The sequence below is a fragment of the Aythya fuligula genome, chromosome 5, assembly GCF_009819795.1.
Source record: "Aythya fuligula isolate bAytFul2 chromosome 5, bAytFul2.pri, whole genome shotgun sequence".
In the NCBI taxonomy this organism is placed as follows: Eukaryota; Metazoa; Chordata; class Aves; order Anseriformes; family Anatidae; genus Aythya; species Aythya fuligula.
The window spans coordinates 61,709,225-61,727,974 of record NC_045563.1 but is presented as its reverse complement, the minus strand read 5'-3'; the positions used below and the strand labels follow the sequence as shown (position 1 = coordinate 61,727,974).

Sequence of the window (18,750 nt, the reverse complement as noted above, 5' to 3'; positions counted from 1 at the left end):
ATTAAAAAGATGCAAAAGATGCAGCCTTTGATGTAGTTGTCAAGCATATACTACTACATTAGAGTATTTTAAGTGCCATGATCACGTTCATGTAATTTAGGCCTAGTCATTACTGTAAACACTTTCAGAAAGCAAGAAGCATTTTCCTAGAGTATTAAAATAACCCAGGCTGAATATTCAGTACTAATCAAATACCTAATTTTTAATTTACACACAAGACAGTATAGGTATAATTTGTTTATTGTACTGTGAGCATCAGTATATATTAGAGACAAAGAAAAGATGATGTCCAGGACAAAGGAAAAAAAATTAAGTTTTGCTCAGTATCAATCATGAAGAACCTATAAATTATCTGCTGGAATGCTTTCAGCTCAAAAGCTTGGCTTCTACAATTACAGAACACTGAAGAATATACGATGTTCTGGATCCCAAAAGCCACATACCTACAGTTAAATTGTGAAAGACCTGAAAAGACATTACGTAAAATTTATAAACTTGTTTTCTTCTGAGACAGATTGATCTTATCTCCAAGGCTCAGAGCCATTCCCTGTAAGGAAAAAGAAAGAAATTTATGACACTGATAATTAAAAAAATAAATCACTTTATCTATATTAAAGTGAAGTTCCACATACAGAAACCTATGAAGCTAGTGGCATGGGAAACAAAGTATTTCTAACTGTCCACTTAGTTACATAAATTCTAGTGCACACCTTCTTACCACTAGGTAAAGGCTACTAAGCTTGCCTTCAATATAAGATGCAGAAAAATAAATAATTTTAAGCCTTTTGACTTTCTACTCATTGGAAGCACACTCCCACTGGAGAAATTACACCTGTTAGTCCAATTACTCAAATTCAGCTTTTGGAAGTCTCAGTGCTGATAGTAGCATTTAACACATCAAGGCTACAGAAAATAATTTCACTACAGAACCATGTTGCACAGAAACTAAAGGGTCCAAAGAAATTACCCAAGTAAATCCACCTAATCATCAGCAAAGTGATCTGAAGATGAGATCAAGCTGGTATATGCAACCGAGTGCAGTCTTATGTAAAAACGTCACTGTAAGCATGTTAAAAGCATTAAACTACTCCAAAAGCTTTGCAATGACATCACAAACTAAAAGGTTTCTTTGTGAAAACTGAGACTGCCCTTTATTGTATGCTGTGTAAAAAAAACTTTTGTTAGTACAGTAGCTGTTTTGTTATTGAAGTTCTAAATCTCTGTTTTTTTGTCAGAGGGTAGAGGTTCTAAAATTCAAAGCAGACTTATAGATGTGCCTTCAAAAAGCAATTCTACTAAGACTTCGGGTTTTGCTTTTTTTTAAAAAAAAAATAAAGAAAGAAAAAAAAGAAAAAGAACCAGTGAATAGCAATTAAATGCATAAAACTTCCTTTGAATGAGAAACCAAAATGTCTAGTTCAGTAGGAAAAGACTGCGAAAGCTCAGGGGGCAATTTATCTTTATTTAAATGCAAATGGAACACAACATCCTATTTGCAGTGCTATGGGTAAAGATTAAGAAATCTTGGTCCACAGACCAATTTTATGGTAATACACTTGGAGAGAAGATGTTTTATGTTATAAATACACCTAATTAGAAAGACATTTTGCCCCCTCACAAAATATTTGTAAGATAGTTTAAAAACTAAAGTTCATATATCCATCTAATCCAAATCTTTTCCCAGTTACCTAAGTACTAGAAATTGACTAACAGCCCCCAAAATTGCAAGTTTTTAAGAGCGTTCAGTACATTTTCTCAGAAATGACAAGAAGAAACAGTGGTCATTACCTGACTCTTTGCACGGATTCGTATGTGACCAGTGACAGGAGCATCTGGTCCGAGATGAATTGGCTTTTCAATGCTGACATTTGCAAGGGCATCTTCTCCAAATATGGAACGCGCATAAAGATTGGCTGCCATAAAGCCACAATAACCAGAAAGTGCCTACAGAAAGCACATTTGAACTCTTCAGAAAGACCAAAATCCTTTATAAACAGGTTCTCATTCATTGTAGGTACAGCTAGACAGGTGTCAGTATTTACCATTTAAACTTCTGCTTTCACATACAGCTTTTTGTGAAACGTGCGAATCATGCAATGGAAAGCAGTGGTTGTCTTTTTGTAAAATTAAGACTGAAAGATACGCAACCTGTGTTATTTCTTAGAACAAGGTAGGATGACATTTTATGGTATTAGGTAATGAACAGCAAAAATGGTAAAAAGAGCAAGTAGGTAGTATGCCTATTCTAGCTACTATATATGTATTTGATAATGTCTGGTATACATACACTGTGTATCTTGGCAACAAACAGCTACTGTACATATTTTGTTTTACAGCAAAAAGGCTATATTATCAAAAGAAAGGTTAGCTTTGAGAGAGAAGGAAAGAACTTTGAACTACATAAAGAAGCTGTATGAAAACAGACGGTTCATCAAATCTGTACATTCAGATTTTCTTCTAACTTAACAAGAAACAGTTAAAGTGATAAAGTGACTCCATTTTAATAACAATTTGCTTCTTACTCGTTTCAGGGCATTAAGAACTTTGATGCATATATACTATTTTGTATTTTACACAGGCATTTCTAGTAATATGTGTAACTGATGCTAAACAAATTAAAGAAAAAAGCAAATGCACAGAAAAGGGTGTCACAAAAAGACACCAAGCAAATAACTCACCTTCTCTGGAGTAAGGCATTTCATATTGGTTGACTTCAGTATGTGCTGCAAGTATTCATTTAGATCGATGATATTTGTATTCACAGTAACCTTCACAAAGAGGAAAAGAAAAAGGACAATTACTTTAATCAGCAGCTCAGGCATTCCTGAAACTACCCCTTCTTAAGTTCCCTATAAAAGGGATTGCAACGACATTTCTCCTCAAGGAATACCATATTGAGAGAGCTAGCTGGATGCCCCATCATGTGGTGGATCATGTGGTAGAATCACACCAAATCTTCATCTCCTGCCATCCACTCATTAAGGGGTGGAAATTACATTTTATTATTACATTTTAGAAGCTGTGTTAGGTAAATATGATATTCTGTTGTTGAACACACAGATTCTGTACAGCAAATCGTATACTTTTTTTTCTGAATACAGTTTACATGTTGCCAGAAGACAAAGTGGTACCTAGACCAAAAGCTTGCTTTTAACCAATCATAAAATTACTTTCATCTTTCCCTTCTAGCAACAAAACTCCCTGGGCTGCCTTGACTTTCTCATACTGAATATTGTAGGTATTGTTTAAATTGCTTTTTAAAATCTATTTTAGAATTTGTTTCCAAATTGCTAAGGCTTCATATATCATTGGTTAAAATTTATTCACAAGTTGCCTTTCAGGCACTTACTTCCAGTCTCAAGTGAATACATGTGAAGATACGTGTAGCAAACAAGGCTGTACAGTTTGTGTAAAACATCTCATTCTGTTTTAACATTTCTAATCCATTCTTAAATTATATTGCTCTGTCATATGAGATTATTTTCTTTAAATCCTTCTAAAAATGTCCTGAGCTAACAGCGTGGGCACCCTCTAGTACTAAGTGTACCCAGAATTTTGTGTGTATGCAGGTATTCTGTGTATCATCTGTAAGTACTCTGGATGTTATTGCTGTAGTAATAACAGTTATTCTGCTTGTAGGAATAAAGTTATTCTGCTTAGAAGCCATGGAAAATCCTGAAGCAAGACACATCATTTCAAGAAAGAGGACAGTATATTTCAAAACTGGAGGGGCTCAACATTATGAATAAGTCTGCAGTCTCAGCAAAAAAATATATGCTTTGCTATTTCACCTTTGGACTGAAACACACAGCAATCACCCTGCAATTGACACCTTCCATACAGGAGGTAAAGCTCAAAACAAGTACTTCTTTTGTAAGAAAAAAAGGTACTGCATCGCTAAACTTGTGAAAAATCAGAGAGCAATAAAAGAATGAGTTATTTGGGGCCAACATCCAATGCATTTTATCAACTATACAGGTTCTTTACGAAAAAGAGACGCTTTTTATGTTTGGAGATAATCAGTGGCACTTACACAGACATGTAGACAATGAATGCAGCCAGAGCTATCTGGTGATAAACACTATATAGGAAAGAATCACTTGTATTACAGAAACTTCTGAATGAGGTGTATATCCTGAGATAATGAGCCAATACAGAGCAAGAAAGAAGATGCTAACTTATCCAGAAGAACCCAAAATAGCGTACAAAAAACAAAACTAACTTTGTTTTCCCACTCAAATTCTGCCCACATCTGTCTGAACTCCGCATCTGTACAGGAAGCTGGCTGGATGTAATCCATGATGTCAATGTGAATGTCACTGAGAACCACACAGTTTCTGTCGCTGGCAGCTCCAGAGACATCATACACTGCGATATAAAACAAAACACATTCATATTTTAAGAAGTGAGTCTGCAATAGATAAGGGTACCCAACTACCACCTGCCAGCTAACAACAGTCAACACTTGCTCAGCTCAGCGTTGATCTCCACCCTTCTCAGGAGCTTTACCCAAGTTGCCACAGAACTTTGAGTTAAGTGCATCAGCCTTTCAAGCAAGGCTGCCCAGCTCACTTTCAATGCAGAGACTTGGGTTCAAATCTTGCTGACCATCATTCTAAAGGCAGCACACCCCACCATGAGTTTGCATAAAAGTGATACAAATTTAAAAAACAAAAATTCATCACAAAATACTCATACACAGCAGGCCACTTGATTTCCTTCTCCAGTACGAAGTGTTTTATGTATTTATTTTGGAACTCATCGAGCCGTTAAGGAATGCTGCGTGTTAATTTTGCGCATACAATTGTTTACTTACCAATATTACCAAAAATGATTCCATTCTCTGTTGAAGCAACTTTGACATTAGCTTTAATGTTTGCAAAGTCATGTGGAGCAAGAGTCAAAGGAGATGGTTTTTCCACAAGTTTTAAGTCACCTGTTTAAAGAAATTGGGAGGTGGGGTGTTAGGAAATGTTACCAGTAGTCAAAAAATTAGCTTTTGGAACAACGTTTTTATTCTCTTGGGATTCAACAATAAAGCCTATAGAGCTGCACTAAATCCCATAAAGGCATTACTTTGTGTTTTTTGTTGTTGTTGTTGTTTTTTTTTTTTTGTTCATTTCTACAGTTCCCTACCCACAAGACAAAATAATTTATATTCCATTAAGAAATTTCAGTTAACATATTAGTGTACTCACCCCAAATCCACTGAAAACAAATGAAAACACCGACCTATATGGTCTTCAGATTAAGTCTGGCAATAGTTTTTAAACAAACAGCAAACTTAATTCTACCCTGTGCTTTAATCACCACCAACATCAAAATACCTAGCCCTGCCATCAAGTGCCTCAAACCCAAAGTTCAATGTTCGGCATTGCATGGGCTAAGCTATCTCAGAACAGGTCAAAGTATCCTTTATTCTGATTGTAACTGTTGTCAGGAAACAGTGAGAGCTATACTTTTCCTAGTCCATCAGCAACAAATTGTGAGAGACTCTTTAGTTCTATCAGTACAATTTGGGAACACAGCATGAACAGCAGCAGGTCTACACACACAGGAGTGATCCATCACATTAGTGGTTGTTTACTTTGTTGTTTTTTGTTTGTTTTGTTTTTCCCCAAGTTATCTGAAGAAATCAACTATTAGCTACAGCATTCCCCTTTACGGAGTCGATAAATAGAACGATACACAGAAACCTATTAAATAATATATTTTTATCTCTATCATTAGTCTTATCAAATGACTTAAAAACATGAGGCAGCTGATGTCCCTCAGTCATATTTACATCTACTAAAAGTATATAACATGTCCTCCAAGTCTGCTGTACACACATTTCAACTCCTGACTGCCAAAACAGAAGATAACTAACAGGAAATTGGCTACTCTTCTTGGATTATCTGCTCCAGTCCCAAACCCAAAAGTTTCTGCAGCCTCAGTATTGTTCAAACATGCCACCAGTACAGCTGTTAGCACAGGGAATAGTTTCAGCTGAGTACACCGTATTCAAGCACTTCTGGATGAGCGCAAGAATCACCCAGGGCAGATTGTTTTTAGTGCCTCACATTTGCTCCATGCCAACCTGGATTTTGTCATCTTGCTCTACAGTAAAAGTACAATGAGGAATAACTACATCGAAAACTTTCTACATGTCAGGAAAAAGGGAAAATAGAATGCTCTTTTTCCAGGAGAAAACACACCGACAGTTCAAAATCTGATTACTGCGTGTGACATCTGATGCTATCTCTCAGTGCCAATAGATACAAGTATTCCAGCATTTGGAAGGAAAAATATTTTTAAGGGAATTAAAAAAAAAAAAACTTTCAAAATGTCAACTAGCAAGGATAAATTTGTAAGTATTTAGAAGTGTTTAAGTACCTACTTAAAACAGGGTGTCAGTACCCAGCAGCTCACTGTTGCCAAAGAGTTGCTTTGTTTCCACCAGTACTCCTTACCTAGTGTGGCGAGCTCTAGCGTGCAGTTCTGCAGAGTATCACTGGTCTGGTTTACCACAAGCACATCCAAAACAATGTCGTACTGGTTGACGTGCACGTACGCTTCTGCATAAACAGGGTCTGAGAAACCTGTCAGCTGAGTAACCTGCAAAGGAACAGAAGTTAAGGTGTTTTTCTCATAAACCATTTCAAAACAAGAAATCACGACAAACAATGCCAAATTAATACATTCCAAGTGAATTCATTGTTTTTTAGCATGAGCCTCCAAAACAAAGAGAACAGGCATGCAAAGAGGCTTCAATTTCACAGAACTGTCTTTCTAGAAAGAAAATAGACAAAATAACTGCTTCAGCTGAACACCATGAATTTAGTCTAGAAAATATATAAAAGTAACATTCTGGAAAACAAAATTCGTATTTCTTGCATAAGCCTTCCAAAATAAACCAAATCATATGACTTATAGCTAAATCACAGTGATTTTCCATGTTATTCATACAAATGGATTTTTAATTCCATCCTTCCTTCCCTGTCCCCTTGTGTACACACTACAATTTGTAAAACCCTTCCAGATGAAATGTGTTCTGAACTGAATTCACAAAATCATAACACACACATGGGTCTTTCTAAGCATAGCCTGGTACATTAGTTCCAGCCTGCATCTCCCATAATTGATCCTGCACATGAGCAGCACAAAGGGAATATAATTAACGCTGACTTTTAGATTACCTTATTAAGTTTGGATGCAAGAGGATCAGCAGCCTCTTTCCTCTGTGTGTTTCCCATTGCTGCAAGAAGGCTGAGCTGAAACTGGTCTTCTTTTGAACTCATTTCGTTTTTAGCAGTAAGCTGCATGAAGGAAATGGGATCATCTGGCTGAACTGTCACATTCCTCTTCTCTGATTCTTTCTGCAAAAAGACAAATATTCACAATTTCACAATTAGTTATGAACCTTAGCGCAGAAAACAGTCAAATAATGACTAAATTGAACATAGTCAAATGGTGACATTTCTGGGACCTGCTTGGATGGGAACATCAGTAAAAAATGATTTTATGATTATGTATTTATTATATCTCACCTTCTGGGAAAGTTTCTCTTCTTCTAGCTTGGCTGACAGCATATGAGAGAGGGACTGTCTGCACTCTTTGTTGAAAATATCATTCATAAGTGGAGAACATTCTGACAAAACTTTCAGACACAAGGAAATACGATCTACATCATCATCTGTAATTGGCTTCTTGGGAAGAGAAGACTTTCCCAAATGGAGAATAGTGGCCATCAGCAACATAGCTTCAGCAATGAAGGACTGAGAAGGAAGACAAAGGAAAATAGAATGGAAAGTGGTTATTGCATTTTTACACAGCTTTACAGAAATGGTTCTTTCTGACTTATTTTGTAAACAGGTGCAAATTAAACTTGTAAATATCTATGGAAAAAACGATTTTTGTAGTTGTCTAGAAACAGAAGTACCATGACCTAAGAAATCATCTAGGCAGCATGTCTGGAAAGCAGTAGGCCCTATCTGCAACCCAAATTATTGCTACTATACAATTCTGTAATTGGCTTATCACTCAGGACTTAACCCATTTCACATCTGCTTAAAAACCCACCAAACAACAACAAAAAACAGACCGACCAAACAAACAAACAAAGACCCAACCAGCTCTTCTTTGCAACTACAGAGAAAGCACAGATATGACTCACATTTTGTTTCTTCTTTTCCTGAACTAGTGACACATATCGTAAAGCAATCTTAGTTAAAGTTGTAGCTAGGGAAGCTGCAACAAAGAAATCGCCATCGAGCAGGAATCCTCGTAATGGAGGTCTGCAAAGACAGACAGTTATCAGAAAACTAGTTTTGGAAGATACTTTTAAAAATACTTATCTTCATACATTAGTGTCCATGCTGTACAGAAAACAAGCTTGAAAGGTCTGAAGTTGTTATCCCCCCCCCAAAGTATTTTTTCCAGATGGCATATACAAGCCATGTAGCCAATTCCACACAAAATACAGAGTGAAAGATGTATTGAGTAATCTCCACCCTGAGTATCACAGCACTAAGGTGATAATGAGCACTCAAGACAAAGTAGCCCATCTGCAGTAATTAAGAAAATATATTTATAAAATATTATAAAAAAAATATGTCTTATCAATGAAATGAAATATAGCAGAGGTTAAATAATGCAAGGTGATACTAAGAAAAAAAAGAAACAGTTTTTACTCTAAAGGCAATACCTCTGCATCCAAATAAAACTGTAATGGAACTTCAAGTACACATTATAAAGATTTATATAGAATTCAAGATACTGTAACTAATACGGTCCTTTTTGATATGCAATAAGATTTGATTGCAAATATTCAGCAGTTGTGCAACTTCTTGCCAGATATCATCTATTTGAGATAATACCTTAAAAACAGGAAGTCACCTCAACCACTAAACTCTACATGAGAGAGAATACCACTTAAAAAACAAAACAAAACTGAGTACTCCCAGTTTAGTATGGCATCTTAAATACCTGTCTTCTTCTTTTTTGGCGGGTCGGGAGCTACTTAGAGCACTCTGTGTCGCGTAAGTACCCATCTCTGTCACCAATTTTTGAGCTGGACCGACAGACACTTCTTCTTCAGGTTTTAGCTCACCAGCTTCTTTCTTGATCTCAGATTCTACAATCGGGATCTAAACACAAATAGGTAGATGTTGAAATATACACAGAAGCCTTCTGCCCACGCATAAACCTCATGACATTGCATACAATGCCTTAGATCCCTCTCAGAACTCACCAGACCCTGCAGTTTCTTGTGCACACACTATTATATCACAAAACCCTGTTCCATCTGAATTGATTTTTTAGCACACTGCATGTAGTAAGATAAACCACAAAAAGCTAGTATCATAAAACAAACACACCTCTCCAAGTGATCTGCGAACTTCTGTCATTACACTCTGTATATCTTCCTTTGTGCTGCAGTACTCTCCAAGGATCCACAAAGCTCCTCGATAAATCCTAAGACAAGAACAGTAATTTAGTCATGCTTCAATGATAAACGTACATCAAGAGAAGCCACTGATAGCCAGGTGGCCACGACAAGGCCAGCCTTGACAAATTCAAAAGGATGCGATTGACAGAAAGCAAGTTTGATGAATAACTTTCATTCTTAATAAAATAGTAAGTATAGCAAATAAGATTTCTTCTCAGCTTCTAACTTATTCCATGTGTGCTATGATTGATATTCCTAAAATTAAATTTCATTATGATAAAAAAATAACTCTATTGCACATTAATAGTCAGCTGTAATTTGTCCAATTACCTAAGACAAACTAACTTCTCGTCAGACAGGACAGAGTGAAAAAAAAAAGAAGTATGAGTGAAGATTAAGGAAAGAGTAGCAATGTTACAGTTTTGTTTTTTTTTTTTTTCCTTTCTCTTAACGACATAATGATGGAGCAAAGAATAAGAAGTATCCCATGTATTGGAAGAATCGCAAAGCAGTGCGTGACCAGGAGAATTTTCTGTGTAAGACTGAACCTTAGTATATCCATTACAATGCCAAGTTTTTAGTGCCCTGCAAGATACTCAGGATGCTTTGCAGATTCATATTTTAGATTTTTTTTGACAAATATATACAAATATATTCCTGCTGCAATATTCCCTTATTAACTCTATTTCAACAAATATATCACTTCAGCATTGGCCTTCAACAATACTACCCACTAACAAATACGATTAACAGTTACATCATAGAAACAAAAGCTGAAGTGCTTTCCTTCATTCAATGCAACAGTCACCCGATCTATTTTATGTATTAACAGGCAAGAGGGAAACCATGCCTCTACAAGTCCTCTACCCCTGGCATCTATTGTGTGCATGGGCTGCAAGGCTGGCAGTACATAATTAATGACAGTACACATTCAATGCAAGAGAGGCATATGGTGCTCCAGTATTGGTTTAGTATCCTAGTTGTGACTCACTTGACAGATTTAATTGCGTGAAACACTTCAAGCATCTTCTCAACGATAAGAGGTCTGAGGTTATCAAATCGCTGGATTGCTTCCCGCACAAATTCCAGCACATCAGCAGCTGCTGCTTCGTTGTTATCACTAAGGAACTCCATCAGCTAGCACAACAGAGTAAATATGAGCACAAAGAACAACAGTTATGTTTGTACAATTGTATTTCTTCTCCATTCAGATGCATATACATCTCTTATTTAATAAAGCTGAAGTCAAACAACCTTAAGTACATTTCATCAGTTATCATAATCCACAAATTATTTTTCTTATTATAGAGATTATCGCACTTTTTAGTAAAGGTACTTTTCAGCTCGCGTTCTTCAGACATTTAAAAATAAAAGTCTAAGATGACAGTAACTACAGTATCAAAAGCTCCACATCTCCTTAGTGATTAAAAATAGCATTGTTTATTGAAGCCCAATATTAGAAACACCTTAGCTTCACTTATTCTTTTGTGCAGGTGGTTAGCAAGTATTTTGATACAGCTAGGACATAATTAAATGACGATAGAATTAAATGTTTCCATACCACTGGAATAACATTCGCAGCCATGTCTGGAAACCGAACACTACAGGAATGCAAAGTCCGAACAAGCAGCTGTCTGTATTTGTCGGTATCTTCATGCTCTGTCACATTATTAGTCTTAATGACTTCTTTCTTTAGAACAATCACAAGCTGCAGAAAAGATCAAATACAATTGAAGAGAGCCATGTATTTTTCCAAAGAATTAAGATTAATGTAATGAAACGCAAGTTATATATATTTTACCTCCTCCACATTTCTTGAAGAGACAAGATCCAGAGCCAGCTGAAGGGTTTTTTTGCGCACTTCCAGATCTGGGGTACTCAACACCCTGAGGATGTCCATAACTAAATCCTAAACAATAAAAATAATAACAGCTTTATTACTTCAAACGACTTCCTCCTCAGGCAGTTCTAATTTTTAAGTCCGTAACGATTTCCAAGGACATTGGGGAAACAGAGTATAAAATATACTAACAGAGTATAAAATATACAAACAAGCAACATACTAGGGATTAGCAATCTCACAGTGTTCATTTAATGTATTTTAACGTTTACCGGGCAAGCTACATAACTAAGTTAGGCAGCATTTACCATTGTTAGTTCTTATGCAAGCAATAAAAGCAGTGAGCCTAAGCATAAAAGGCCGTTCATTTAATTTCAAGAGTTATATCAACTGAAGGTTTAAATTTCAGAAGTACATTTTTCACTACGGTATCTTAAAACATTTAGGGAAGGAAAGTCCTTCAAATAAGCTTGCAGGAAAAGAGAGCTTACATACCTGTAACACGCGTTCATGGGATGGATGCTCCTTTAATTCAACCAACCGATCCAAAACAATCAGTTTCACATTATTGTCACTCTCTTTAATGATCAGATCTATGTAGCATTGGGCAGCTGCCTAAAATTAAAAGGATCAAAACCATTTTTTAAGTAACGGAGAGGAGAAGCAAGCACATTTTTGTGAGAAGGTCAGGAAAAGACAGCTTCTACTTTATTATTAAAGCAACTACTCAATAAGTTGGCACAGAAATGAACCTGAGAACAGTTTTCAAGCTTTCTGGCGAACTGTAAAGATGATTCCACCAGGTCGTTACAACAACCATACGGGAAGACTAACAGTGGCAGCAGCTTACAATATATAGACTTGGTTTCAAATTCAAGCAAAACCATAAAATAATAAATTTCTTTGCATGCTCTGGGTCCGTTCTTAAGTATACAACAGGACATGAAAATTAATTTGAAACAGATGCCAGTATTAGCATATCTAGATAAGGCTTCAATGACACCTTCTACGTACAATATTCGTACTCAACGAAAACAACTACACTAAAGCAAGAATGTAAGTATTGATACACTTTCTGACCTTTTGAAGCTATCTAAAATGTTTTTTACTTTTAATCTAGACTACAATATTCTATTTTTGAACTTTCAATACAACTTTAGAATTTCTGTGTGTTCTTAATCAGCTGTACAAAGATAAATATATAAACACAAGGTCAAGCAATACTCATTGTAAATCTTCAATACTTTACATTTCCACCCTGGTCTAGAAAGAATAATATTTATGAGTAAAGAAAGTAATTCTATGTCTGCAAATCTTCAGCATTTGTCTACTTTGCTAAGTATGCCAAGAAGACTGCAGGTTGGTAGCAACTACTGGAACAGTTTGCACAGTATTCAAGCTTGCCCACAACCAAGTGAAGTAAAGTCCACTAGCCACAGGTCTGCAAAATACAGTCTCAGTATTTAAGGGAGGAGGGCGGGGGTGACACATGACATGAAACAGACCAGTTTTAGGAGATATTTTGAGACAGTTTCAAATGTGAAGCGTCAAACACTCCATTTCACTGAAGCCTTCAGTCTTTAGAAGTACAACGTACAGCATACAGCATTATGTGACACTAAAAGCTACTGAAATGTCTGAAAACACCAAATTATACCTTGATTGCTGTTGGAGCACTGGAGAGTGTAACCAGTGTTCCTGCAGCTTCATATTTCACAGCAGGACTCGATGACTGCAGTAAGTTGTAGATGCAGCGAATAAACCGAGCCCTTTCTGATGGATTTGCATGACACACCTAGATTCAAAGAACAATGCATCATTGGCATATAAAGAAAAAAGAACAGCAACCATATAGTTGGTAGAATAGCAACTATCTTACTACGGGGAGAAAATCAAGCAAGAGTTGACAGAACTTTTCTGGAGATAAGAACAGATTTTTCCAACCCTGAATGACACTTTGCAAAAGGTAATAAAAAGCTTTTATTGACAATTCTATGCAATGCTACAAGGTCTTGACGTGGACTAAGGGCTAGCTAAAAAGCCTTTTGCAACTGTGTCCTACCCTTCCATAAAGCAGTCTAATATAATCTAAAACATGCATCTATCTTTCAGTGTGCCACAATACATTTTCCTTTTACCTTATAAATTAGTTCAACAATAACCAACTGCAGTATGTCTCCAAATGTCTGGACCTGGTCAATACAGGTACTCAAATAATCCAGTGCTCGATCCTAAACAAATATAAGAAATTATTCTAAATTATTCCGAGTTCTCAGCTACATTTCAAAGAAAAATGCATTTTAAAAATTGGAACTGAACCACATATATTCAACCCTTCAAGTTTAAAAAAAAAATATGAAAAAACATTAAACCTAAAGAGCAAATTAATCCTTTTTGTATATATAGAGGGCAAAGAGACAAGACTAATTGGAATCAGGCACAAGATTCAATTATCACCAAAGTAACCAAAACACTGAACAGAAATCGCCATCTCTTTCCCATATGACTGCAAAAGCTACCTACAGAAGTAGATAATAGAGTATTTCTCAGTCTAGTTAGGCTTATTTGGCAAAACTGATTACAGTTTTCAGCAGCAATGTATGCCTTCTTCAAATACAGCAACTCTCCTTTTAAAGAAAGACAGCACCAACAATCTGCTTTAATTTATTTGCAGTTTAGAAATACTCCACAAATGGTGCAACACTGCCACATATTGTTGTGTTTTTGTTTGTTTTTAATGAATTTAAATAGTTTAAACTTCCAACAAACTACTGGCTAGTTACCTGCAACATTTTCAACTATTTAAACCAAATGAGTTTGAGGGCAGTTATCCTTACCTGATCTGCATGAATTAGCATCATAAATGCATTTCTTTTGCAGCTTGCATCCTTCTCATTCACCAGGAAATCATGGATCAATTCGGGAGCATCAGGTATAAGATGTTCAAAATTTCTTTGAAAAAAACACAAGTAAAAGTACTACTGGTGAGAGATAAAACACAGCTTTTAACTGCATATCCTAAAGACAAGAGTTTACAAAATTGAAAGAGGATGAGCAGTGATACATAGCTTTTGTGTAATTATTTGAAACTGAAGAGACTCAGCATAAAAAATTACCTGCTATCATAACAGTGAAAACATTACCAGAACAATGATTTCAGTTTAATAGTAATGTTTAGTCACATGGTTTAGGTGAAAAAAAACAAACACTGCAATACTGCTTAGTATGTAACTGTAGTACATAAGGAATGTCTCACTTTAAATAATTTTGTGTGTGTATAGTCCTATAAAGATTCTTCTGTATTTCTAAGTGCGGACAATGATTACTATTAATGAAGTTTAGATAACTAAGAAAGGCATTTATTTGCCATACTAATTAACCTGTGATATAAGGATCTTAGTCACATTTCAGATGGCAACAGCAGAACGTTTCACTTTTCCAAATTATGACTTTACAGAAGGAAAAAACAAACGAACAAACAAACAAAAAAATCAACCTTCTCCTTCTCCTCCCCGCTCCCACCAAATTAACAGCCATTGATGTATGTTTATGAGGTTTCCAAAGCTGCTAGCCATGGTCTTCTTTACCTACAAAGTGAAAGAGTTTCTGGCATTTACCTATAAATCGTGTAAATCGCAAGAACCGCGTTTCTGCGCACATAGCTGTGACGATGTTCTAGGCACGCACGAATGGCTGGCATCAAAGGTTCCAACAGTTCAGCTTCTTTCAGCTTACAGAGAAAACGGAGTGTAGAGCCCCGGATAAACTCATTTGGGTGCTGAAGATCCTAAAACCAACAGGCAGCATATTTGAAATACCAGGCTTTGCATCCTAACCGTTAAGCTCAGATGAAGCTCTCCAGAGAAACCTCACTGTGACCTTTCGATACTTAAAGGGGTCTTAGGAAAAGACAGAGAAGGACTCTTTATTTGGGTAGATAATGATAGGACAAGGGGGAATGGTCTGAAACTAAGAAAGGATAGATTTAGACTAGACATTAGGAGGAAATTCTCCACTGTAAGGGTGGTGAACAGGTTGCCAAGAGAAGCTGCGGATGCCCCATCCCTGGAGGTGTTCAAGGCCAGGCTGGATGGGGCCTTGGCCAACCTGACCTAGTGGGTGGCATCCCCACCCCTGCCTGCAGCAGGGGGGTTGGAATTAAATCATCATGAAGGTCCCTGCCAACCCAAGCCACTCTATGATTCCATTAAGACGCTTGCTAGCCTTTGCCCACACTAAGATGGTTCAAGTTCCAAATGTCTATGAGGACACCTCGTTGTCTTTTTATGAAATTCACCTTCTTAAAACACTGATATGCATTTTATATGACAGAAAATCATATACTTTATAGAAGGATGCTGCATGGGAACATGAGAAATGAAATAAGCAACAGGCCACCTTTCTGTAGGCATCGCACACGAGGATCATTTCTTGCAGAAGCCTGCCATCTGGAGTGGTCTTTGGCACTATCTCCCAAAAGACAAGCAGCAGTTTTTTGATGGTATGATCTTGAAGAGGCAGCACAAAGCGTATGATGGTCATCAGAAGCCCAGGCAGTTTTTCACCATTCAGAATCATAATGATTACTTTCTTCAAGGCCTCTGTCTTTAACTTGACATCTCCTTTTTCTAGAGAGGACAGAAAATTCAAGAAAGCAAATCATATTAATTACATAGTCGGGAAGACTAACACATCATGGTCAGTTAACAGGAATACCAATCTTACACATCAGAAGATTCCCCTGAAGAATGCAACACAGAATCCCAATAAAATTCACATCCTTACTTCTAAAAGCATAAAGAGGAAGAAAGAGATATTTAAACAGTGAGTCTGGAGTTCAGATTTATTCTTGTGATCAATATATTGGAATTAACTGAGTTAAACAGATTCTACCACTGCTTCAACGCATTTAAACAGCATTTTAAACCAGAATACTCCAATGCAGTGCTACAACTCATTATGATGTAATGATATCTAAATATCTAATATCTAAATCCACCCAGGTCCATCAATGTATTACTTCACACAAAGACTGTAAGTGATTTTAAAGTTTTGCTCAGAATTAGAAGAAAAATCACATAAGATAAACACAAGGAAGTTTCCCAAAACACAGCAAAAAGAAGAATTTACACGTTTTGGAAATCAACAGAACAACAAAAAAAAACGTAAATGGACTTCAGTTTATAAAATGCAAACAATATTCTAGCAAAAGTATCATGAGAGTACGCAAGGATAGAGCAGGCATGATGAAGTATCCTTCAAGTCATGGCCCATTACTTGCCTAGGTCATTTTTTAAGCTGATTTCAGAAGGTGGTTCTGAATCCATCGGGACATTGATTAACGTGTAACACACGTTCTCTGCAGCAGTCATGGTTCTTCCTTACAGATGTTTCCTCAGTGGAAGAATTGTTTTGACACAAATATCAGACAACCTAAAATCCAAGCAAATAAAGACATCCCAAAGTTAACAGAGTTTACTAACAAACAACACAAAAACAATTTTTGCAACTGACTTCATGATTTGAAGAGACTGTTGTTGGATTTCTTGAGAAGTCACCTTCAAAAGACTTCCCAACTTTCTGTTACACTAAAGCATTCCTGCTAGTACAAAACAACCCGGAGTGTGAAGTTTCTCAAAGGAAAAAGCAAACAAACAAACACAGAAATGAAAGGAATTTCTTCAACACTGGGAGCACAGTTAAAGGCAACTGACGCAGACGCCCAACTGCAACTGAAGGCATGAAGCAGCTTTTCCTTCGTCCACTCATCCCTCTGATCCTGGCTGCATTCCCACTCCCTTTCTTGCACTCCTGTGCCACTCCAGGTAAACTGACCCAAGCTGCAAAGGCAGACAAAAAAAAAATCAGAAAAAAAAAAGGGGGGGGTTAAGGGGCGAGAAGCCTTCAGCCTATGAAGGAAGCTTTGAAGATGAGCACAAGACCTATCAGAGTAGAAACTGGCAGTGGGAGAAAAGAAAAAAAAAAAGGCATGACAAAGAGGAAAGCAGGACTACCCCTTTACCTGCCAAGAACCATCAGACCTGCCCAACTCTACTGTTTACCTGTTCCTATAAGTGCTGACATATTAACGATATTAACGAGGAAAGATTTTATTTTTTTTTTTAAACAGAGGAAGAGCATGTTACAGTTCTATCAAAGCCACTGTGTGTCTAGCAGCTGAGATTAAAAAAAAAAAAGAACAATTAAGTTCAATTCTATTTTCCTGTTTGTTTCTTCCTTGTATAATAGACTTCTAGGATCAAAACAAGTTTTCTATTCCATTTATAAAGTAATGGGAAAATGCTCAAGTTTGAGCTTGCTCAGTTAATGCTATGGTACCAACACTAACAACCACAACAACTTCTTACTTCTTATTACATGTCCGGATTTGTGTTTTCTAACTGTGTGAAGAAAAACGTGTCAAAAAATGACTACTATATGCTTTTATTGCAATTAATTTTTGTAGTCTTAGACTTACCTTTCATAATTCATTACAACAAGCAAGATAGCTTTGTACTCTACAACACGCTGCACGTATTTTAAAACACTGCATGAAAAGCCCACATTTCGTTTGTTTAATTGTTGTCACGACCAAATGCCAGAGCCAAAGGAACAAAGAGACCCCTATCGACATTTATGATTCCTCCAGAAGAGGGGAACACCAGGCTCCCCTGCTCAGGGCTGCGTCTCCTTGCAGATCCCCTTCCCTCTGAAGCTCAGGGACGTCCACCCCACAAGGCTTCCAGCGACACGATGGGTTAGGGAGTTGCTGCCTAGGGCCAGCAGCTCCTGCCCTTCTGTAAATGCTCCCATTTACCCTGCAGCCAACACCACCCCACTCCCAGCCGGGCTGCAAGCACCGCCCCACACTGGTGAAGGACAAGGCACCGTGAGACGTGGAGCTGCAGCTTTCGAACAAATAAACGGATGAGAAAAGCCATTATGAGACCCAAAATCCCTTTTTTTTTCCCCCTTTTTCCCACCAAACGGGCACCTCAGGCTGCGCAGTGCCACCGTGAGCCTCCCCCACAAGCACACAACGCGCGTGAGCGCCACAAACACCGTTAAAAAAAATAATAATAAAATAAAATAAACAACACCGCGACCAGAGCCTTTTCAGAGGCCGCTTCCCTCAGCCCCAGCCGACTGCGGCCGTCACCCACCTGCAGCTCCGCGCCCGCCTCGCCCGGGAGGCCTCAGCGCCCCGCAGCCGCCCCCCAGCGCCTCACGCAGCCCCAGCTCCTCCGCGGGGCCCTGAGGAGGAGGAGGAGGAGGAGGAGGAGGAGGAAGGGGAAGGGGGAGGCAGGGGAGGCAGGGGAAGGGGCGAGCTCCGCTCCGCTCCCGTCCCGCTGTGCGCGGCGCGGCCCGGCCCTGCCCGCCGATGGCTGACGTGGAGCCGCGCCCGCCCGGCCACATCGATGCTACGGCGGCCGGCGGGGCCAGCCCGCGCCGCGGCAACGCGGAACGGGCCGGGGGGAGG

At 37.9% G+C, this 18,750-nt stretch overlaps 1 protein-coding gene across 1 annotated transcript; it reads right to left on the bottom strand.

Annotated features, from left to right (window-relative positions):
- Window positions 1-222: 222 nt before the first annotated feature.
- On the bottom strand, window positions 223-18,509 carry COPB1 (COPI coat complex subunit beta 1). The gene is made up of 22 exons (XM_032188400.1): window positions 18,434-18,509; window positions 16,552-16,703; window positions 15,669-15,898; window positions 14,888-15,057; window positions 14,108-14,222; window positions 13,409-13,501; window positions 12,928-13,065; window positions 11,766-11,885; window positions 11,232-11,339; window positions 10,992-11,138; window positions 10,422-10,567; window positions 9,360-9,456; window positions 8,968-9,128; window positions 8,156-8,276; window positions 7,530-7,757; window positions 7,179-7,358; window positions 6,453-6,597; window positions 4,817-4,936; window positions 4,223-4,368; window positions 2,679-2,768; window positions 1,789-1,944; window positions 223-547 (listed from the first exon to the last, which is right to left on the bottom strand). The coding sequence occupies exons 2-22, from the start codon at window positions 16,640-16,642 to the stop codon at window positions 488-490; spliced, it is 2,862 nt and encodes a 953-aa protein (XP_032044291.1). The 5' UTR covers window positions 16,643-16,703; window positions 18,434-18,509; the 3' UTR covers window positions 223-487.
- Between the last annotated feature and the right edge of the window lie 241 nt (window positions 18,510-18,750).